We start from the raw sequence: 23,678 nt of genomic DNA on the forward strand, positions 1-23,678 counted from the left end.
AATCCATATTCATGTTTTTTACTAGAATTTAATTGGAAAACCTGCAGGTGAACAGAGTCAACATGAAGCTTCCCCAGTTGACTATTAGCAAGAATGCATTAATTTTCAGAAAACAAATCTAAAAATTCTCAAAGTTCCAGTGTTTTATTTCATCCTGTACACATATTTAACTCTGGGACATTTGTTATCATCACTCCATTAGTCAGAAAATCATTTTTTCATCGTGTTTTTAAGAATAAAACATGTTCGTACAGTATGTGTAATGAAATGCAAAGTGACTTTTGTAGGGTGTGCAAGAACGATCAGACTTTAAAACAGAGAAATGCTTAAAAAAAATTAAAAAATTAGAAAAAGGGTCACAAAAGTCACAAAAAGTTAGAAATAATAAGCAAGTGGAGATATTAATCCTGAAGTGCAGTTGTACATTGTGTAAAACTTTAATAATATGATCATAAATAAGCTTAATGTCTGTAAAAGTTGCTGGAAAAAAAAAAGATTTTTGGCTCAGATGAGGAGAACAAACTTTAAATCAAAAGATACAGCCACAAACACACAAATCTCAGCAAAATAAACTTAAATGTGGATGAGGGATCAAAACAGGACGGTGCATGAAAAAAAAAACACAATGCTTCTGCTTAAATGTACAAACCTATAAATTTATTTTACCTGTATTTCCTGGAGTCTTGTGTGCAGACCTTTCAGAGAAACCGAGTCAGACGGAACCTCGTTGATGCTCTGCTCATTTTTAACCAGCTGGGTTTGCAGAGTCCTTTTCGCGTTCTCATATCTGGAGAATAAAACAAAAAGCACCAAAATTAGCCACTAAGACAGTTTTTGTCAATATCTTCCAATACCAAGGCTATATAAGCAACTCTACCGGTCTAAAGCCTCCTTCTTGGTGACTTCTTCTACAGACGCCTGTTTTTCAACCTCCTTCTTCTCCACAGTTAGCGTCTTCACCGTCACCGGAAAAACAGCAGCAGCATATTATAGATTATTACTATCGTTATTATAGGAGTTTAGCTGTAGAGAGGTGTTGGTTTTAACAGCCGTACCTCAGCAGAGACTTGAGGTTTGTCACTTGGTTTTGGAGCTTCTTTTAGTGCAGTCAGATCCTCCGTGAAAGAAACAGGAATCCTACAGAACGGAAGCAATTATCATTTCTTTAATTATCAACACATATTTATCAGTATCATATCTCAACATAAACCAGTATCAGTGCAATATCAGAATTTTACCAACACTAAATACACTGAAGATAAAATCTGTGCAATATCAAAAAAAAATCTGTGCAATGTAAATTAAAATCTACAATATAGATACAAATCTGTGAAATACAGATAAAAAATCTGTGCAATTACAGATAAAAATATGTGCAATATCGAAAAAGATCTGCACAATATAGATAAAACCTGTGAAATATCAATAAATTATGAGCAATGTCGACAAAAATCTATCCAATATGGATATAAATTGGTGCAATATAAATAAAAATATGTGAAATGACAATAGAATCTGTGCAATATGGATAAAATTATGTGTAATATTGAAAAAAGATGTGCAATATCAATCAAATCGGTGCAATTTTGATAAAAAATCTGCAATACAGATAAAATATATGCAATGTAGATATAAATAGGTGCAACATAGATAATAATCTGTGAAAAAATGATGCAGTCTGAGCAATATAGATAAAATACGTGTGATATTAACACTTGTCTCAGTATTTCTTCTCATAAAAGAAACAGTGCAGTATTTTTATTTTTACATCCAAAAGAATTTTGGATATTTTTGCTTATTTTAATTTATTTTGTTGCGAAAATGACACAAGCAGACAATTTTAGACTCTAACAGATTAAATGCCCCGTCACATTAGACTTTTCCAGCTTTTTGAAGACTACCTGCTCACTTTTTGTTCAGAAACCTACATTTATATTCTTACCTGGAGTCCGTTAGCGGGGCTTCCTGGTCTCCGCTGAACTGCCGGTGGATGGCGGCCAGCCTCTTCTCACACTCCCTGAGCTGAGTCTGGGCCAGGCGGTGGGCGTCCTCTGGGCTCAGGGTGTCGCAGAGCTCCTTCAGGGCCTCCAGGTGCTGCCCGGCCTCGGAGTAGTCCGCTGAGAAACAGGCCTGGTGGAGGTCGACACACGGAAAACAGTCAGAATACAGAATACAGACGATCAATTAACTCAAAACTACTGAAACTCAGAATCTTTGTGTTTACCCATGAAAGAAACAGGAGAATTTTAACCTTCCTAATTTGCTTATTAGCATCCAACATTAAATAAAGTGCATATTTGTACATTTTTCAGTAAAGATAGCTTCATGAACAGTGCAACACATAAGCCAACCCCTAGATGGCAGCAGAGAACAGATGTACTGCACCAAAAACACAAAATCGATCAATCCTGAAAACAATTTCTGCTCAACCATCTCTGATTTGCCTGAAATTTCAAAACAAAATGTGGCGTTTTTAAAAGGTATTTCTGAAATTTTAGCTTAAAATACTAGAAAGTTTAGAAGCTCCTGTCGACCCACTTTTAATGCGTTTTTTCCACTTTAAAATTTGAGGCTGTTTTAACTTTAATATCTCAAGAAGTATTGAAGTTGAAAACCTAAAATGTTCAGTTATTTATCATCATGTCATTAATTAAGAATCTGTAATATTAGACAAGTAGATAAAGTCATCTGAAAATATGGCTGAGTTAAATTATCCAAAAAAAATGAAGTCATCAGGAAAAGTCTCATCTTTGAGCTCAGATTAACAAAAAACTGATCAAAAAGCAGTCAACTAGTGACGTTTTCTGAACTATATTTAACTGCAAGTGACAATAACAAAACAAAACATGTAGCAAACTGGTTAATATGCAATAATTAGTTACAAAAACAACACAAAAAAATAATTTGCATTGCTAATCGAGCAAGTAGGTCCCACAAAAACGACAATATTGGAACAAAATCTGATCCATGTAAACCTGAGATCTGCAGTTTCGGCCATCACAGAAGTGGGTCGACATTTTTCAAAAGGACATCTACCTCAACATGTTTGATAAATAAAGCTCAACTTTCACAGCTGATGATAAAAGTTTCAAGCAAATCAGAGTTGGTCGAGCAGAATTCCCCTGATGATTCGAGATGGAAAAACCCAAAAGAATGCTGTTTTTATCTCTAAACTCAACATGTGGTCATATAACCACTAAAACATATTTTATTAAGGACACTGGTCATGACTTTGACGAGTTTGTATTTTCCCCACAACCGAACAAAAGCAGCACTGTCTTATAAAAGGAAGCCCGAAACCAAAAAAGTTACCAAGTCCCACCAACCGTCTCCTCGAAGGCATTTAAAGAAGAAGGAAAGAAAAGTAAAAGAATCAGAGCAGATGAACCAGCCCATCCTTTGAAGCGCACCTGCCATGAGTTTAGCATTTGGAATTTAGCTACCTGGGATTGGTTTTCTAAGCCGGAGCTTAAGTGCATCTCACACCGTAGGGCTGCTGCGTTAAAGTCTTTCCTTGTTACTTCAAACCTTAATTGCGGCAAAAAGCCTGAGATCTCGTCTCTCACGGCCTGGGAGATAACATAAAATTAATTTAAAGAACAAAAGACACGATAGAACATAAAGGATTGCAGTATAAATGCTTCACATGTGTGTCAACTCGCTGACATTTAGATTTTTGAAAAGGCTGACGAAGACAGAATGAGTTCCATTTGTGGTTCCAAGATATGCAAAAGCAATTATTTTAATAAACTGAACCTCAAAGAAATAACAATTGTGCACGCCTGTCTATTAACAGCAATTATAGTCCTACACAACAGCACAAACCTCCCACTGTGTCCTGACAGACTGAGTGAAGAACTCCATGTCTCTGAGCTGTGACGCAGTACAAAAGGCCTCCATGCCCTTCGCTGCTCTCAAGAACTCCTCCAGTAACTCTGGGTCAAGAGTCCTCAGAGTCTCCTGAAGAGAGAGGAGAAGATGTGAATACAGGATGCTTGTATGTCTTCCAGTTCACGGAAGACATACAAGAGATCTGAGATTGTGGGTAGAAGATAACTTGACCTCTTTGGTCCTGTTAGGTTCTTGAAGATGTTTCACCTCAAATTTTAGAAGGCTTCCTCAGTTGTAGGTATGTATACTCATCCCGCAAGACTCAAGGTGCTTATGGTGTGAAAACTGCCTGTGGAAGCATCTCAGGACTGAATTATAAGTACCAGGCAAGTCATGTCCTTAGTAGGGCTGCAACTAATGACGCGTCGACTAATCGTCTGAGCACGATACGTCATCAAAAGCGGAAGTGAGCACGCAACGCAACAGAAATCACTATCGTAAACACGGATGTCAGCATTTACTATACAGCTGTATCTAAACGCGGACATCCGTGCTGCATCGTGCATACATAATATGTGCACGATGCAGCGCCGACGTCCGTCCGTGTTCCACGCTCCGGTCGGACGGTGATTTCTGTTGCATTGCGTGCTCACTTCCGCTTTTGATGACGTATCGTGCTCAGACGATTAGTCGACGCGTCATTAGTTGCAGCCCTAGTCCTTAGACCACATCCTCTATTTAGAGATGCCAGATAGTTTGAGAAAGGACTTGAGGGTACTATCTACGACCAGTTTTATACTACAAGAACTCTGGGGTAATTTTAGGTCGGCCTGAGCTTTTGTGCATGTTCGACAACAAGAACAAAAACCCTTTCAGAATCTTTATCAGGCTTATTTTTGTGGCAGAAAAAGTATCTATTCCAGAGTGGATACATCTAAACAACCCTAAAAAACTGTTGCAAAGGTGTCAATGACTACCTGGATTGAAGCAAACATTGGTGAATTGCTTTCTGTGGAAGACGGAGATTTTCAAAATTGAAATTCCTGCTAGCGAAAGGGTCACTGATGGTGCTAATTTGCTCCTCAAATTGTTGTCAGGAAACTGTGGCAAAACTGACGACTGACATATTTTTGCCCTCTTGAAGCCCTCTTCATCATAAAACTCACCATACAGGGTAACATAGCAAACCTACATTATTGGACAATCTACGTGCTCATAGAACAGTATGGTGCCACTGTGGTTTGGGATTTTACACTAAACAGAAACTGAGAGGTTAAAAAAAAATTATTCCAAGATCATTCTTATTTTATCTGCCACAAGTTTCTGCACTGAAAAGCCCAGTGTTAAACTGGAAGAGCCATCCCAAAAACAGGGGTAGGTTTACCACCTATCAAGTACTTACAATGCAGTCCTGAGATTTTCTTCTTTCCAAACAGTTTGACCAGTTTTAACACTTTATGTCATGTGAGACACCGGTTGCTGACAAGATTTGAACCATGCATAGATACCTCAGACTCCCCACCAGTCACTAAGAACGGAAGTAGCTTCTTGTATGAGAGCAAAAAGCATCTTCAAGAACCAAAAAGAAGTCTCTGTCCTCTACTGAAGCACTAAGAAGTGCAGGATGGTTCTTTACAAATCTGTGTACTTCAGTGGTGTAATAGTTAAAGAGAAGAGGTAGCTTGTTCATTTTGGGACACTTTACATGAACTAAGACAACTAGCCATGAAATGTTGTCAAACAGACTTCTAATTTCATGAACAACATTAAATTTAAAAAGACTGATTCAGGTTATTCTTTTAATATCATGTGAAAGCACCAATAGCCACTACCAGTGATTGTACTTACCTCTTTCACTGATGCTTGCTCAGTTGATAGGCGTTTGTCTTTGAAGACATTGATAGCTTCCAGGATGTGAGCCTGCAGGCAGTCCTTGGCCTCCTCAAAGCCGTTCCTGGCCAAAGCCTGGGCCTTAATGTAGGCCTCTGTGTAGGCCTGGGGAGGTGCTTGGGCCAGAGCAGGAGGAACAATGCAGAGGTCTGGTGACTCAGCCTGGGTTTGAGGCAACACACTGACCTGAGAGAGGGCAATGGTCTGGGGCTGTTGAGGTTTTGGTTGGAGAGGAGGCTGAGTTTGAGTTTTTGTTTGAGGAAGTGGCTGGGTCTGGAGTCTGGCCTGTGGAGGTGACTGAGCCTGGGACTGTGGTGTTGTTTGGGCTTTGGGTAATGGTGGTGACTGAGCCTGAAGTTGGGGTTCAGGTTTGGTTTGTGACACTAATTGGGCCTTGGCTTGGGTTGGTGACTGAACTTTGGGTTGAGTTGGCATTTGAATCGCAGACTGTGAGGCAGCCTGGACCTGCACATTGGGTTGTGGTGGTGATTCGACCTTGGTTTGGGTTGGTGACTGAACTTTGGGTTGAGTTGGAGGTTGAGCCACAGGTTGTAGTGTAGCTTGGGCCTGTATCTTAGGTTGTTGTGGTGATTCAATCTTGGGTATGTTTGGTGATGGAGCCATAGGTTTTGGTGACAACTGGGCTCCTGGGAAAGGTTGGAACAGTGGCTCAGGCTTGGTTTGGGTTGGTGAGTAAACCTGAGGCTGAGCTGGCGATTTAACTTCTGCTTGTGGTGCTAATTGGGGCAGAGATTTTGGCTGTGGAGTTGATTCACCTTTTAGCTGAGTAGGCAATGGAGCCATCGGTTGTGCCTGGAGGTGGGACTGTTGTTTGGATTGTGGAGTGGGTTTCTGGAACTGGAGGCTAGACTGAGGCTGTTGAGCCGTGGCATGGAGTTTTGCTTGGGTCATCGGCTGTGTCTGAGGTTGAGGCTGAGGATGAGCTTGGTGAAGTGGTTGTGCCTGTAGAGGCATCTGAGGTTGCACCTGAGCCTGATGCTGAACTTGTACGCATTGCTGGTGATATTGCTGGGACTGTAGTTGTGGGGGTCCCTGAACCCAAGTCTGTTGCTGAACTTGGCCTTGTTGTGTCTGAACTATATTGTAAGCACCCACCTGGGGTAGCTGCTGTTGCATGGGACTCTGGGGCCTCATTTGGGGTTGTGTTTGAGTCCAGGGTGGGGTTTGTGCCCGAGGCGGCATTTGAGGTTGACCATATGAAGACCCCATGTGAGAATAGCCACGGGGCCCAATCTGAGGAGCTTGCTGGGCCCATTGTGGCACAGGCTGAACTGCTGGATACACCTGAGGGGGAGTTTGGCCTTGTTGCTGCGGGTATGGTTGGGGAATGGGTTGTCTGTGCTGGGGACTGCCTTGATTTGGTGGCTCTTGTTTGTCAGTCCACTGCTGGGATGGAGACTGACCCCGGGGGTAACCCTGCTGGAAAAGCTGAGGTTGTGCTGTACCCTGTGGATGCTGGATAGGCATTGGGGATGATGCTCTAACTTGAGACCAAGACTGCAACTGGCCCTGGGAGATGGGGCCTTGCTGCTGGACTGGTGGTTGAGCATGTATGGGATACTGGGTCATAGGTTGACCTTGTAGCTGGACGACAGGTTGAGCCTGGGTCATAGACTGAGGATGGGATTGAGGGTGTACCATGGACTGGGGATAGGATTGGGGGTGGGCCATGGACTGGGGATGGGATTGAGGGTGTACCATGGACTGGGGATGGGCTTGGGGGTGGACCGTGGACTGGGGATGGGCTTGGGGGTGGACCGTGGACTGGGGATGGGCTTGGGGGTGGACCATGGACTGGGGATGGGACTGGACCATGGACTGGGGATGGGTTTGACCCAGACCCACTGACTGGGCATGGATTTGAGATTGTGTCTTTGGTTGAGGCTGGGTTTGAGGTTGAACCATGGGCTGACCTTGAGTTTGAGCCATGTTAACCGACTGGGTCTGTGTTGGTGGCTTAGGTGAAGGGGGCCTGACAGGGGCCCATGACTGTGGATGAGTACGAAGCTGTACGTGGGTTGGCGCAGGAGCTTGGATTTGGCCTTGCAGTGGAGCCTGCATCGGGGAAGAAGGTCTGACCTGAGCCCATGTCTGAACTTGAGCAACAGAGGGGTTATGGGCAGGATCCTGTGGCTGCCCAGACTGCTGAGGTCCAGCTGGGATGTATGTTTGGGACTGGGGCTGTAGTTGTGCCTGTGGTTGGGTTGGGGACTGCATCTTCACAGGACTATGAGGCTGTCGAAGAATGTGTGGCTGTTTGCTATCTGCAGTAGTCTGAGTCACATTTGTGGACTGCATTTGCACTTGGACAACCGACTGAACCGTCGTGTCAAGTTGTGACTGGTTCTGTGTCTTTGTCTGTGATTGGGACTGACTCACAGTTACTTTCTGGGATTTAGTTTTGGCATCTGAAATTGGTTGTTTTTGTCTTACACTAGGCTGCTGCTGCTGTTTTTGCTGAGCCAGTTGCTTTTGTTGTTCCTTTTGTTGTTGCCGCTCTTCATCCAGATTTTTAGGTTGTTGTGTTTGTTTTTGTTGAAGTTTCTTGGTAGTTTTTGCGTGTGCCTCAGGTTGTGGCCTTGCAGTTGCTGTCTGTTGTGAAGCCACTTGAACTGATGCCACTGTTTCTCTGTTTGACTGGATCTGTCTAATCGGAACTGGATCCTGAGGGGAGTCCTGGTCTGGATGTGGAGATGGAGCTTTCTGTTTCCCCTGGGCTGGTTTCTGAAGCCAGGGCCGGTTCTTCGCGGCCTGAGCCTTTCTGCTTTGAAGCTCCTGGGAACTCAGAGCTGCTTTCTTCACAGCTGGTTGTTGAGGTAAAGTTGGCTTGTGGGGCTCAGCTGTTTGTTTAACTTGTGTTTCGACTTGTACGTTAGTTACCACACACTGTTGGACTTCATATTGGCTCATGTTTACTTGCTGCTGCTCCAGCCGTCGTTGTTGTTCCTGCTTGAGTTCTCTTTGTTCTTGCTGTTCTAGCTGACTTTCTGTCTGTCTGCTCAGTCCTTGCTGCAGGAGCTGCTGTTGTGGTAACACTTCTTGTTCCTGTTTGAGTTGGCTTGGTTGTGGTTGTGTTGGCACATACTCCCGTTGTTGTACCTGTGGTTGGTCATGTTTAAGTTCCTGCTGTCCTGGCTGTGTTTCTGTCTGTCTGCCAAGTCCTTGTTGCTGTAGCTGTTGTTGTGGAAACACTCTTTGTTCCTCAGTCTCTGGTGGTTTTTGTGCAGCGGTGTCTGGCCAAGCCTGAGGCGAGCCTTCTGGTGGTGACTTCGTCCTGGTCCCTGTCACAGCCTGTGCGTAGCTGTATGGCATCGGAGGAGACGGCATCTTTTCTTCTCGGTATTCCTGCACCACTATCTTCGGCACAAAGGTTTCATGACTGTGATGAAGAACTAACTTTGCCTCAGGTTGGTAAGTTTGCTGCTTGGTGTCTGTCTGTCGCAGATGTTGAGGCTTTGCTTCAGTCTGGATAAAGACTTTAGACGGAGGTGCTGCTTCTGGAGGGCTCCTGCTTCGGTCTCTTCTGGCACCCAGGCTGCTCAGCATACCAACAGCTTCCTGGAATAGAAATTACATGATGAGAAAAGTAACTTTCCATGCTTGTTTTCTGTGGCTGTGTCCTTGCAGTCTGTTTGCGAAAAGTTGACTAACCTGCGCCTGAGCAACGGCAGCTCGCACTCGGTCCTGCATGGCGGTGGCATGGAGGTACTGGATGGGAGAGTTCTTCTGACTCGTCGATATCATCACCTGCAGGTCCTGCTCCTCTGTGACCACCTGACCCTCCAGCTGTAGACCCCGGGAGATGAGGGCCTGCAGAAACACATGGGGTTAGTGAAGGCTTCTTTATGAAAGGACGTAAAGCTAGACGACCTAATCATACCCGGGCTCTTGGGTCCTGGCTCTGTTGTTTTTTCTGTCGACCTGCGGCCCTCAGCAGCTGGTAAAGCTCCCTGGCTTCAGTTTCCCAGAGCAGGAGTTCGGCTAGTCGGCTGTTCAGTCCGGATACACTGTGCTGCAGCTCTGCACACACCTGTTCAGCCTCAAACATGGTCTGCATCACCTGGTTACCATAGAAGAATGTTTGGAAAGCAACTGATGAACTCAAAAATGGGAGGTACAAGTGGATATTTTGTAGAAAAAAGAAAAAATGTCCCAGAAGGTCTTTTCTACCATCTAACTGTATAACTCCTCCTGCCCTTTCTTGCAGGTATGAGCAGCTGAAACATCAAAAACTAAATCTGAACAACAACATCAAAACATCTGTAAACTGTAAATTACATCTGCATTACTTCAGTTAAATGTGCAATATGCAGTCAGTAACTTCTTTTAAATCACTTCTGAAAACTCACTTTTTATGGACTTGCTTTTATGTGAAGTTTACTTTTAGCCTTAATTTGTTTTACTGTTCCATTTGGTATTATGTCCTGTATATTTTTTATGTTCTCTCCTGTTTTATTTTAATTTTTGCTGCCTGGTTCTTCGGTGTGATGTCGTCTCTAATTCTTTTATTCTCTAATTTTTTAACCTTCAATCTTATTCTTTTGTTTTTAAACCGCCTACTTCCCTTGTTTGATATCTGCTAATCTAGCTAATTATTCATTTAACTTGTTATCATTTTTACTATTTATTTTATTTGACTGCTCTGCCTCGTCTCCTTATGGCTTGCTTGATTGTCTGTTGCATGTTTTGACTGTCAAAGCATTTTGTGAATGCTGTTTTTAAAGGTAATTATAATATAATATTTAATTTCATATGCAATATTTCAATTTAATGTGAAATATTTCATGCTTTTGTGCAAAATTTCAATTTCACATGTAGTACTCCTATTTCACGTACAATATTCTGATTTCAAGTGTGATAATTTTCATGTGAAATATCCAAATTTCTTGTTTAATATTAAAATGTGTGCAATATTTCATTTCCATATGAAATATTTCAATTCCATGTACAAAATTTCTCTTTCCTGTTTAATATTTAATCTTCATGTGCTGTATTATTTTACTACTTCAGTATCACTGTCAGTGTAACTTTATATTTTTCCAGTCTAGTCTTATTTTAGCTACTTAATTCTGTTTTTCAGTGATGTATCGCACTTACATGTCGTTATGTTTTTACTATTAGAAACTGCATTTATAGTCGTGTTATGTAATTTTCTAAAGTAGAATTTCCTTCTCGTCTACTGAAGTTCTATCTTTTCTTATCCTAAATCACACCAACTTCAATTCTCATGAACACAGCTGAGCATTAAAAAGAAGATAAAATGTGCATACTTCAGGTATCGCCAGCTTCAGTTTCTGTAACTGATCCGCTGTGCATTCAGGGGAAGGATTCAGAGCCTCCAGATCCACTTCTTTTATCTTCCTCATGATGAACTGAGGAGCAGAAAACAAACAGTCAGGTCAAACTTAATCATTTAGCGTAAACTGACTCTCACAGAGGGACGTCTGGCTCTTGGTTCTGTTGGTTCTACCTGTAATCGTTTCCTGTAGGTGCGTAGAGGTGCTGCCATCGCCTCCAGAGGCTCTTTGAGAATCAGAGTAGCTTCTCTGATCAGAGCTTGGAGGTCCTGCGGCTGCGTCTGGACGTCTGCGGCGGCCTCAGCCATGCCTTCCTGCAAAATAAAAAGTAAAAAAAAAACACAAGAAGCTAAGTTTTATAGTAAATAATGGGAGCTAGCAGCATTTCAATGACTGTCTGCAAACACAACAGTCAGATTTCATCCTTCACAGATGATTCATTGACATATTTGTAACTCTAATATGAAACAACAATAACAATCATTGTTCTCAAAGGCTGTAAAGTCCCACAATCACCTGCAGAGAAAAAGTGGAGGTGGAGCACTAATTTAAAACCTGAAGCCGCTCCTTGGTTTTAACGCGTGGGAATTATTTTTATAAACGGGATGATTACAGCTTTGATGCTAAAGGCCTGAGACATTAACCCTCAGAGCACCGGGGTTTTATCAGCGTAATTTTATCATCTCTACATTTAAGCTCTTGTCTTTGTCATTATAGAAGCTAGCCATGCATGCGGTACCTTGTTTTTGTTTTTCAGAACAGTCCTGGCTATCCAGACCTTCCATCATGTGATAAGATAATACATGCAGGCTTTTCATACTAGCCTTTATATCAAGAGAAAGTAAATTTTGCGTATGTACAGGAGGTCCTCGGTTCATGACGTCTTGAAGATGGCACGTCTTCACCCGTGAACCTTGAATTAAAATGCCAGCAGCTTCACACTTTCAATGCTTACAGAGCAAACAAATGTCATCGATCGAACACCGTCTGGTTTCTCCGGTTTTTCTCACTCTTCAACTCACAAACGTGTTCCTCTTGACGAACTCGGCCCAGTTCATGTTGAGCCTTCGCAGCTCCTCGGCGAGGCTCCGGCTGGTCTGAGGATCCGTCGACTCGATCAGGAAGTTTCCGACCTCGTTCAGGTGGGCCTGCCGGGAGCCCCACTCGTCCACCGACTCGGACGTCACCTGAACGAAAACACGAACACAGAGATGTTAAATTACAGAGACGGGGAACAGTGAAGTGCATCTGGGGTCCTGGAAAAGGTCCAAGATGCAAAATCTGGTTAAAGTTTTACTGATTTTAAAAGACAAACGAAGCCTTTTGGAACATTTAGAGATTGGGAACTAACAGGAAAAGAACAGATTGCAGATTTTTGGGGGGAATTTTGATAATTTTACCCACAACATTCACAATGTGGAGGTAGATTAAAACACCATTACCACTCAGGTTTGGAATTTTAACACATTTGAGGTTCAGCTCACTCTGCAAATGTTCAGATTTTAACTCCATACTCGCATCATTTTCTAATTTTTTAGTTATTTCCAGGAAAAGCAAACAAAAATGTGTCTTCCGAGTCAAGATTCAAGAGTCTCAAGTGCAAGCGGCTGTTCTTTAAGGCCGTGCAACAACTAGACATTGTAAAAGAACACAAAAAAGTCACAATATTACAGATAAATTTTGTGTCTGTGTCCATAATGTTCTACGTTACTGTCACAGTAAATGTACAGCAGTGGTTCTGTGAACAACGTGACTTCAATTAGTCTTATTTGTGATCATTTGCAGTTAGAATCATACGTATGCACTGGAAACTAGAAAAGCCCTCAGTAGATGGTAGAACCACGCCCATGCATGATACTCTGTATCAATTTTGATCATCCTACGTATATCCTATACAAATGATGCAATATGCAAGAAATGTGCTTAGTGACCCCTGTGGCCTTCACCTTGATCTGCTGACCTCTAACTCCACAACTGAGCAGGGGACCTTAGACCGATCTTCAGTGCCAAGTTTGATTATCCTGACTGCAGCACTTGCAGAGATATCTGACCGGACATACACACATACCCAGCCAGATACTGAAGCGAATGCAGTTACCCCGCTGACGTACACGTCAGGCGTGGTTAATACTCATTTTGATAACTTTTAATTAATGGTAATTTTAGTGAACGGCCAGGAGGAACTATCTCAATTTTTAGTGCTTTAATGCATAATCAGGATGACAGATGTATATACACACGTGGACAAAATTGTTGGTACCCCTCAGTTAAAGAAGGAAAAACCCACAATTCTCACTGAAATCACTTGAAACTCACAAAAGTAACAATAAATAAAAATTTATTGAAAATTAAATAATCAAAAACAGCCATTACTTTTGAATTGTTGATTAACATAATTATTTAAAAAAACAAACTAATGAAACAGGCCTGGACAAAAATGATGGTACCTCTATAAAAGATTGAAAACTATTTGACCAGAGTGACATGATTAACTCAGGTGTGTCATTTAATTGACATCACAGGTGTTTCCAAACTCATAATCAGTCAGTCTGCCTATTTAAAGGGAGACAAGTAGTCACCCTGCTGTTTGGTGAAAAGGTGTGTACCACACTGAACATGGACAACAGAAAGCGAAGGAGAGAATTGTCCCAGGACATCCGAAAAAAAATGATAGACAAACATCTTAAAGGTAAAGGCTATAAGACCATCTCTAAACAGCTTGAAGTTCCTGTGACAACAGTGGCTCATATTATTCAGAAGTTCAAGACCCACGGGACAGTAGCCAACCTCCCTGGACTTGGCCGCAAGAGGAAAATTGATGACAAATTGAAGAGACGGATCGTTGGAATTGTATCCAAAGAGCCCAGAGCAACCTCCAAAGAAATTAAAGGTGAACTCCAAGGCCAAGGTACATCAGTGTCAGATCGCACCATTCGTCGTTGTTTGAGCCAAAGTGGACTTCATGGGAGACGACCAAGGAGGACACCACTGCTGAAAAAAACTCATAAAAAAGCCAGACTGGAATTTGCAAAAATGCATGTTGACAAGCCACAAAGCTTCTGGGAGAATGTCCTTTGGACAGATGAGACCAAACTGGAGCTTTTTGGTAAGGCACATCAACTCTATGTTCATAGACTCAAAAACCAAGCATACGAAGAAAAGAACACTGTCCCTACGGTGAAACATGGAGGAGGCTCAGTAATGTTTTGGGGCTGCTTTGCTGCATCTGGCACAGGGTGTCTTGAAAGTGTGCAAGGCACGATGAAATCTGAAGACTATCAAGGCATTCTGGAGAGAAATGTGCTGCCTAGTGTCAGAAAGCTTGATCTCAGTCGCAGGTCATGGGTCTTCCAACAGGACAACGATCCAAAACACACAGCCAAAAACACCCAAGAATGGCTGAGAGAAAAGCGTTGGACTATTCTAAAGTGGCCTTCTATGAGCCCAGATCTGAATCCCATTGAACATATGTGGAAGGAGCTGAAACATGCCATTTGGAGAAGACACCCATCAAACCTGAGACAACTGGAGCTGTTTGCTCATGAGGAGTGGGCCAAAATACCTGTTGACAGCTGCAGAACGCTCATTGACAAATACAGAAATCGTTTAATTGCAGTGATTGCCTCAAAAGGTTGTGCAACAAAATATTAAGTTATGGGTACCATCATTTTTGTCCAGCCCTATTTCATTAGTTTGTTTTTTTAAATAATTATGTTAATCAACAATTCAAAAGTGATGGCTGATTTTGATTATTTAATTTTCAATACATTTTTATTTATTGTTACTTTTGTGAGTTTCAAGTGATTTCAGTGAGAATTGTGGGTTTTTCCTTCTTTAACTGAGGGGTACCAACAATTTTGTCCACGTGTGTATCCAGGCCATTTTTTTACATTTTTTCTTATTTTTTATACAAAAAACAAAGAAACAGAGAAAATGGATCCAGGGATTCCTAAAAACATATTTACAATTACCGTACAGAACCTTCCGTGCTTCAGCTTTGGATCATCAAACCAAACATCCCGCTGACATTCACCACAAATAATGATTATATTGGGTTTTTTTACCTTTTTTTTTACATTAGCCTGAACTAATAAAAAGCTGCATTATGACCTCCAAGAATGACAAACAAAAAAGCTTAATAGTAGCTCAGTTTTTTAAAAGCCACATTTTCCCTTTATTCTCTTAAATAATCTGGTTGATACTTACATTTTTTCCCACCTAGTTTGCAGGTAGGAGATACAGTATTTCTCAGTAAAATGTGAGAGATTTTTAAATACTTGTACAAAAATCCTTCCAAATTCAGAGCTGCTCCAGTAAAGATTTACCTTTGTTAATGTTCAGTCTGATCAGTCAAAGTCACTATAATTATATTACCCTAAGAGATGAAAGACGAGGGGAACCAGCCAGGTGATGAAATGTTCTTGCCGTGCCACAGGCACACCAATAAATATTTCTACTTAAATGTCATTCATACCTCTGGCCTGTGTCCATGCCGGTGTGTTGCAGATCCCTGTTCCAGCCAGGCCTGCAGGGAGCTCAGACAGTCGCTGTACGAGTCCCAGGCCGACAGAACCCGACTCATGGAGGTTTTAGATGACGTCACTTCCTGCAAAACAGCAGCGGTTTCCTCCTCCAGCTGCTTGGCCTGCTGGCTCACCTGATGGTAATCTGCAGCTGAGGAGAAAACACCAGCATCAGTGCCTTAAAATCCACAGAAAAGAGCGGTTTAACATGTAAATACGCTTTAATTTAATCGGTCCTGCAGTGGCAGGAAACTGACCGAGGGCAGATTTGCTCGAATATTTCTCAGAAATCTGCTTCAGCTTTCGAAGAGCCGCTTCCAACAAAGAAGGAAGCTCCTGTGTGTTCACCAGCTCCTGTAATAAATTAAAAAAAAGATTTTAAGTTAATGTTAGATCTCATCACACAGGGAAAAAACCATTTTAAATCAACAGCTGCAACTAGGGCTGCGCGATAAATCAAATTAACTCGATTAATTCGCCTTTTTAAAACCTGACGATTTGAAAATTTGCCAAATCGTAAAATCGAGGCGAGCTTAAATATATAACAATACAGATTCTTCTTCTGCCTTTCACGACTTGTGCACTGGCATTTGCTTCCGCCTCTCATCTCCTTCCACCAAAACACTCACACCCCCGTCATGGCGGACAGAACAGCAGACAAAGAGTTGGTCGCGAGAAAAGGGCCTCATGTTACATCGATTATATGGAAGTGGTTCGGCTTTGACAAGACTGACACAGAGCAAACTACAGTCATGTGCAAGGTTTGCAAAAATACTGTGAAAATGAAGAGTAGCAGCACAACTAACCTCTTTCAGCACCTCCAGCAGAGGCATCCTAAAGAATGGGAAGAGTGCTGCAGCTACGAGTGCAGCATGGCTCGCACTAGCCATAGCAACCAGACCGCAATGAAACAACAAAAATCGATTAAAATCGTAATCGTCCAAGATGACTAAAAAAAATATCGAGATTTAATTTTTTTGGCCATATCGTATATTATCATATATTATCATTTGGCCCGAGCTGCAAGAAAAACTTTATTAATGCGGTGACCACCAAAGCAAACCAATCCCGATTGTCTTAGGCGTTGCTCAGCCCAGGATGTGGTGGTGGTGCCCCAACAAAATAGTGATGTGGGAATTGTTTTGCACGTTGAAAGGTGAGTGCTGATATTACAATTGCTAACTGACTGACAGAACCAAACAGGGCTGCTTTACTGTATGATTCATGTCAAAATTTGCTCTTTTAAGCTTGTAAGCTGCTGCTCTTGGGTTGTTTTTCCCCAAAGTGAAGAGAATTTTGAAAACAGTAAATCGTACCACGTCAAGACTTGCCATTTTCAGTATGTAGGCTGTTACTTTCAGACTGTGTTTTTAAGGTCAACAGTGGAAGGAGAGGACAAAGCATGGTGGAAATGGTAGATTAATCCCCAAAGTCTGCACCCAGTAAGTCCGACAAGCTTTTTAGCTCCACTTGAAGGTTTAAATTCACCCTCTGGCATCATGAATTCCTGCAGCAAATGTTTCATGGCAGTCCTCCCAGCAGCTTCACGCCAACAAAAAAACGATATCAAATGACTTTTACCCAAAATCAAACCATGTGTGAAGGCATCAACAAACCACTTCATTCTGACCGCTCCCAGTTATTGAGGTGTGCTCCAAACCTAAACGAGGATTACTCACATGCCATTCCTGCAGCAACACCCTGACAGCCTCTGGCGAGATGTAAGGTCTTTTCCAGACTCGGAGTTTGGTCCTGATCTGCCCCAACAGGTCCAGAACCGTGTGCCGGTGCTCGCGGTACTCCAGCTTGATGCCGTGGTACTTGGACGTCACTCTGACGCTGGTGAACCTGGTCCACGGAGGGTTAAACGTTAGCATTTAGCCTCAGACAGTGCCAAAAAGCTACGTTATTGGAGAGCATCAAACTTAATCTTATGCACTTTTAAGTGTTGGGCGTGTAGCAGTTTGAGATGCTTTTCAGTGCTTAAGAAATTTTTTAAATTATGAGCAGCTCCAGGTCAGATAAGAAATTAACTCACACCCTGTGGTGCAGAAAATATATTAAAACCCTGAACTTCATTGGGAAAAGCACAATTATGTCTAGAAGGCAGGTAACTCGTCTTGTGTGCACAGTTAGAATTAAATCAGAATAAAAGAATGAGAGAAAAACAATAGTTTAATTTCTTTTTAATACAAAAATTGAACGTTTTTAGTGCTATTTTTTTTAAATAAAACTGTGAAAAATGAGGGCTCTGCTTCGTGTCATCAGTAGAAAGATGTTTCTCCATGCTGAATGTATCTCCAACATCTTCCTCCTCTGTTCACTGTTTCTGAGCCATGCTGACTTTATTTATTGATCCAGTGGCTTTGATTTTTCTCTCGCAGTTCCTCACTTGTTCAAACTGACTCAAGAATTCTCCAAAAGTAACTCGAAATCAGTCCTAAATTACTTCAAACTTGCTCAAAATGACCCAAAATTCGTTCAACAAGACAATTTTAAAGTAATTTCGGACATATTTTTTGTCCTTTTGGGCTCCCTTGTCATCTTCTCTTAGTTTAGTGGAAACACTGACCGCAGTTCAGCCGAATATTTGCTGAATATTTGCCACGTGATTGTTGATCATTGGGAAGTCAGTCATGGCACCTCAGCACCATGACTGACCTCACCTGATTTTTAGCAAGTTTCTGAATTAAACGCGCAGAGAAAAGTGATTTTAATAAATACTACATATCTGAGCTTAGATTTGGTCAATTTTCCCGATGAATCCACACAATTGGTGGAAGGACCATAAGAAACTATTTATGAAGCATGATTCTTTCTGTTTTTACAGCTTCTGGTGGAAAAATGGTGTAATTTCTGATGTTTTATTAATTTCTTTAACATGTCGCTTAAAGCCAACAAATGACTAGGAGAAGTCTGCAGTAAATAAAAAGAGACTGAGAAGAAAAACCGACCTCGTCTTTAGTTCGTACATCTTGTCTGTAGGAACCATCATGTTTCCATCTTCGTCAATGTTCTGGAAGGACTGGAAGGTCTTCACCTGCTGAGGCATCTCCTCCAAACAAACCTGCAGCAACATCAGCACAAACATCTGGATCTCAAGCATTTTGTTCATCTTTTTCTCTGAACAAATGAATAAGTTGAGGTTATTTTATCCTAAATTTGGTCAATTCTATTTGAAGAACCCGTTTTTCCTGAAGAACGTCACACTTTTTAATAGATAAAGGTGGTGAATGTTTACTTTGAGCAGCTCTTGCTTCTCCTTGGCTTCGTCAGCAGCTCGGACGTGGTCCTGAGGATCTCCTTCTTCTTCACCTAAAACTCCTTCTGTCCTCAGCAGCCAGCGAGCCACAGAGTCCAGAGGAGCTGCAAGACTCATATCCAACTCAATCTTATATTCACGGATCTGAATGGAAACACAGACAGGAAGTCATTACAAGTAAACTCTTTCAGCAGACAGGAAACACGCTGTGGAGAAAAATTAAAATGTATTACATCTGGAACAGTCCCAACCTGACGACCTCAGAATCAGCTGATTTTATTCACACAACAACTTTAGTCTATTCAGTGAAGCCATGAAACATTTCAGGATCTTGGAGTATGTCGAGGTAATATCTGTGACTTTTCATGAATTTTTTATGGCCTCAGAACTTCATCAATGCAGACAGACAGATGACGCTTTAGGAGGAAAAACATCTGAGTTCTGGTATAAACCGATACCAGATCAGTTTTACATCCATGTGCCACAATCTGAACACTAAATCTGTTTTTTTTTTTTAAACTTTGAGTATCAATATTATGGGATGTATCATAGTTTCATGTCACAAACAGACAGAAGATACGCAAAACAATCAGAATGTCACACAAAACAAGAAAAACAAGACATAAAACAAGAAAGACGAGACACAAAACAGGGAAACGAGACACAAAACAAGAAAAACGAGACACAAAACAGGAAAGACGACACAAAACAAGAAAAACGAGACACAAAAGAAAAACGAGACACAAAACAAGAAAAACAAGACACAAAACAAGAAAAACGAGGCACAAAACAAGAAAAACGAGACACAAAACAAGAAAACGAGACACAAAACAAGAAAGACGAGACACAAAAGAAGAAAAACGAGACACAAAACAGGAAAACGAGACACAAAACAAGAAAACGAGACACAAAACAAGAAAAACGAGACACAAAAGAAGAAAAACGAGACACAAAACAAGAAAAACGAGACACAAAACAGGAAAACGAGACACAAAACAAGAAAACGAGACATAAAACAAGAAAGACGAGACACAAAAGAAGAAAAACGAGACACAAAACAAGAAAAACAAGACACAAAACAAGAAAAACGAGACACAAAACAAGAAAAACGAGACACAAAACAGGAAAACGAGACACAAAACAAGAAAACGAGACATAAAACAAGAAAGACGAGACACAAAAGAAGAAAAACGAGACACAAAACAAGAAAAACAAGACACAAAACAGGAAAACGAGACACAAAACAAGAAAACGAGACATAAAACAAGAAAGACGAGACACAAAAGAAGAAAAACGAGACACAAAACAAGAAAAACAAGACACAAAACAAGAAAAACGAGACACAAAACAAGAAAAACGAGACACAAAACAGGAAAACGAGACACAAAACAAGAAAACGAGACATAAAACAAGAAAGACGAGACACAAAAGAAGAAAAACGAGACACAAAACAAGAAAAACAAGAAAAACGAGACAAAACAAGAAAAACGAGACACAAAACAAGAAAAACGAGACACAAAACAAGAAAAACGAGACACAAAAGAAAAACGAGATGTAAAACAAGAAAAACGAGACACAAAACAGGAAAACGAGACACAAAACAAGAAAACGAGACACAAAACAAGAAAAACGAGACACAAAAGAAGAAAAACGAGACACAAAACAAGAAAAACGAGACACAAAACAGGAAAACGAGACACAAAACAAGAAAACGAGACATAAAACAAGAAAGACGAGACACAAAAGAAGAAAAACGAGACACAAAACAAGAAAAACAAGACACAAAACAAGAAAAACGAGACACAAAACAAGAAAAACGAGACACAAAACAGGAAAACGAGACACAAAACAAGAAAACGAGACATAAAACAAGAAAGACGAGACACAAAAGAAGAAAAACGAGACACAAAACAAGAAAAACAAGACACAAAACAGGAAAACGAGACACAAAACAAGAAAACGAGACATAAAACAAGAAAGACGAGACACAAAAGAAGAAAAACGAGACACAAAACAAGAAAAACAAGACACAAAACAAGAAAAACGAGACACAAAACAAGAAAAACGAGACACAAAACAGGAAAACGAGACACAAAACAAGAAAACGAGACATAAAACAAGAAAGACGAGACACAAAAGAAGAAAAACGAGACACAAAACAAGAAAAACAAGAAAAACGAGACAAAACAAGAAAAACGAGACACAAAACAAGAAAAACGAGACACAAAAGAAAAACGAGATGTAAAACAAGAAAAACGAGACACAAAACAAGAAAAACGAGACGTAAAACAGGGAAAGCAACACAAAATGGCAAAAAACACCAAAAAAATTACAACAATGAGAAAAAACGGATCCAAAGATTCACAAAACAACCAAAAAGGAGACACAAAATTACCAACTAAATCAGTTTTACATCCATCTAGGTGTCAGTCTAAAGCCTAAATCTGGTTTCTGTTCATTTTCTCAATAACCAGCTTTGAGCACCAATATTTTGGGACGTCACAAAGAGACGAAACTGTCCCAAAGACAAGCAACGCAATCAAAATGTCCCACCGAGAACAAAAATAACACAAAACAAGGAAAGCGAGACACAATGTAGGAAAAGACAGGCATAAAATGGCAAAAACAACAACAAAAGATGCCCACAACGAGAAAAAATTGTCCCAAAGACTCACAAAACTTAAGCACACACAGAGTCCTAGAAACAATCATCGGTTTCCTGGATGTGTTTCTGTTTTCTGATGCATTCTGGGTAAACTTTAAGGCTCATATCAGCATGTCGATGGTTGGATCATCTAATAGACATCATATAAACAGCTTTACCATTTACACTGTGACACCTGGATGGATTTAAACTGATCTGGTGTCAATTTTTACCAGAACTCAGATGTTTCTCCTCCTAAATGTCATGGTTCTACCTGCTGGACTGATGAAGTTCTGAGGCTCAGAAATGATGGAAAAAGTCCATAAAAAGGTGATAAATCTGAATCCACCTCTATGGAAATATTCACAGTATGAAGGTACAACTCTGATCATTAAATAAAGTTACTGGAGATGAAGAACCAGCTGATTCTGAGGAGGTCTGGTTGGAAGGAACTATTGATTTTTAATGGAAGGTCGGCCAAAAGGACAATTAGGATTTTACTCAATGTCCCAACCTTTTTCACAACAGACCACCCAAACAAAACCACGTCTGTTTTAAGCCTATAGGGATATCTAGCATAAACAGTTTAAGTGTATATATGTAAAATAACAGTTGTATTAAGGGTAAAGGGATCCAACCTTTTCGGTGAGCGTGTCCCAGGCCTCCCTTAGCGCTCGCTGCTCATCGCTCAGTTTTGGAGTTCGTCTCATGGCCGTTAACAGAGGCATGATGGGTCGTCGCTGCTCATTGAAGGACACCAGGAAGGTCTGAAACACCTGAAGGAAGGACAACGCCCAGGTGAGGTCGACTTAAACAGCAGAGTGAAGACATTATGACCGGTTTTCGCCAACATACGTGGTATCTCTCCGAGTAGCTTTCTCCCGCGGTGGAGTCCCATCCCTCCAGCAGCTCGTCGTAGGCCTGAACCAGCCAACAGGTCACCTCTTGAGCTTTACGCTCTGGAGTCGCCTGAAGACAAGAAAAATTTAAGTTACTTACAAATACTGGGAAAAATGGAGGCTCTACATGTTGTCGATTTGGTATTTTCATGTTTCCAGCCGCTACAATCCTCTCTCTCCACTCATCAGTAGAAAGATGTTTCTCCATGCTGAATGTATCTCCAACTACTTGCTCCTCTGTTCACTGTTTCTGAGCCGTGCTGCATTTATTTGATTGGCCTCGGATGGTTTTTTGTTTCGTCAAAAAGACACAAACTTGCCCAAGGTAACATAAAATTGATCAAACTGACACAAAATTGGTCCAAACTAACAAAAGAAAGTAACTCGTAAGCTGTTTGAAATTACCTGAAACTTGTTCGAAATGGCTCAAAATTTGCTCATAACGGCAAAATTCAAGTCATTGTGGACAATTTTGAGTCTCCGCTCAACCTCAGTAGGATTGATTTTCCTCTGTTTCTTTGTGGAAACACCTCAGCTGTGGTGAGGAACCCAGAATTCTTTATTTTTGACAATTTTTTGAATGAAACATGTAGAATAAAGCGATTTAGTTCAAATATCAGTTATTTAAGCTTAAATTTGGTTAATTTTCTCGATGGAATCAGACGATTAGTTCAGGAACATAAGAAAGTTGATGTATGACTTCTGATTCTTTCTGTTTTTACAGTTTCTAGCTGATAAATGTGTCATATCGCCATTTTTTTTTAAAGAAAACATGTCTCTTAAAGGCATTATGGAGGATGTTTTTTTGTGTTTAATTTGTCTGATTCACATAAAATGAATATACTGACCTTTAGTGGACTTGTATGTATGGTTTCTAAAAAAATAAAAAATAAAAAAAAATAACTGTGGACATGGCAGGACCTGAAAAACATCAGCCAATCAACGCGCTCGGACCGAGGCGTTTGGTTTGCTCCCTTTCCTGTCAATCAAAAATCTTCCGGCTCAGGCCTAGTTACGTAGATTACGTACGCCTTGGACTTACGTGTTTTCTGTATGTGTTGCTTTGGTATAGCTTCGTAGTTAGCTGGCGACTTGTTTTGCTCATCTTTTTTTACATAATGGCAGATAAAGATCCAGGGGGACCCAGCCGTAAAAGACAGCTTCACGAGTCCTACGCAAGTTTCTGGAGGGGGGGCGTTTCTTCGTAAATGTTAAGAGGGGGGAGGTTAGAGGGGGGTGAGGGAGAGGTTGTATATGCGCATGCTACGTTCAAAGTCGTAGGAAATTAAATCTCCTCTAATGCCTTTAAAG

General features: G+C 41.1%; 1 protein-coding gene across 1 annotated transcript in view; it reads right to left on the reverse strand.

The window, feature by feature from the left end:
• The window catches only part of syne2b (spectrin repeat containing, nuclear envelope 2b), a 196,732-nt gene that overhangs the window by 161,027 nt on the left and 12,027 nt on the right, over positions 1–23,678 (reverse strand). The window contains exons 8-25 of the mRNA XM_051946040.1: positions 22,324–22,437; positions 22,107–22,244; positions 18,804–18,968; positions 18,517–18,629; positions 17,242–17,410; positions 15,820–15,916; positions 15,514–15,713; positions 12,058–12,226; positions 11,213–11,349; positions 11,013–11,114; positions 9,623–9,802; positions 9,394–9,552; positions 5,680–9,300; positions 3,826–3,960; positions 1,943–2,130; positions 1,056–1,137; positions 878–954; positions 667–787 (exon numbers count right to left, since the gene is read on the reverse strand). Coding sequence (XP_051802000.1) covers positions 667–787; positions 878–954; positions 1,056–1,137; positions 1,943–2,130; positions 3,826–3,960; positions 5,680–9,300; positions 9,394–9,552; positions 9,623–9,802; positions 11,013–11,114; positions 11,213–11,349; positions 12,058–12,226; positions 15,514–15,713; positions 15,820–15,916; positions 17,242–17,410; positions 18,517–18,629; positions 18,804–18,968; positions 22,107–22,244; positions 22,324–22,437 — 5,967 coding nt within the window. The remainder of the gene's footprint in view (positions 1–666; positions 788–877; positions 955–1,055; positions 1,138–1,942; positions 2,131–3,825; positions 3,961–5,679; positions 9,301–9,393; positions 9,553–9,622; positions 9,803–11,012; positions 11,115–11,212; positions 11,350–12,057; positions 12,227–15,513; positions 15,714–15,819; positions 15,917–17,241; positions 17,411–18,516; positions 18,630–18,803; positions 18,969–22,106; positions 22,245–22,323; positions 22,438–23,678) is intronic.

Source organism: Acanthochromis polyacanthus, chromosome 1, assembly GCF_021347895.1.
Source record: "Acanthochromis polyacanthus isolate Apoly-LR-REF ecotype Palm Island chromosome 1, KAUST_Apoly_ChrSc, whole genome shotgun sequence".
NCBI lineage: Eukaryota > Metazoa > Chordata > Actinopteri > Pomacentridae > Acanthochromis > Acanthochromis polyacanthus.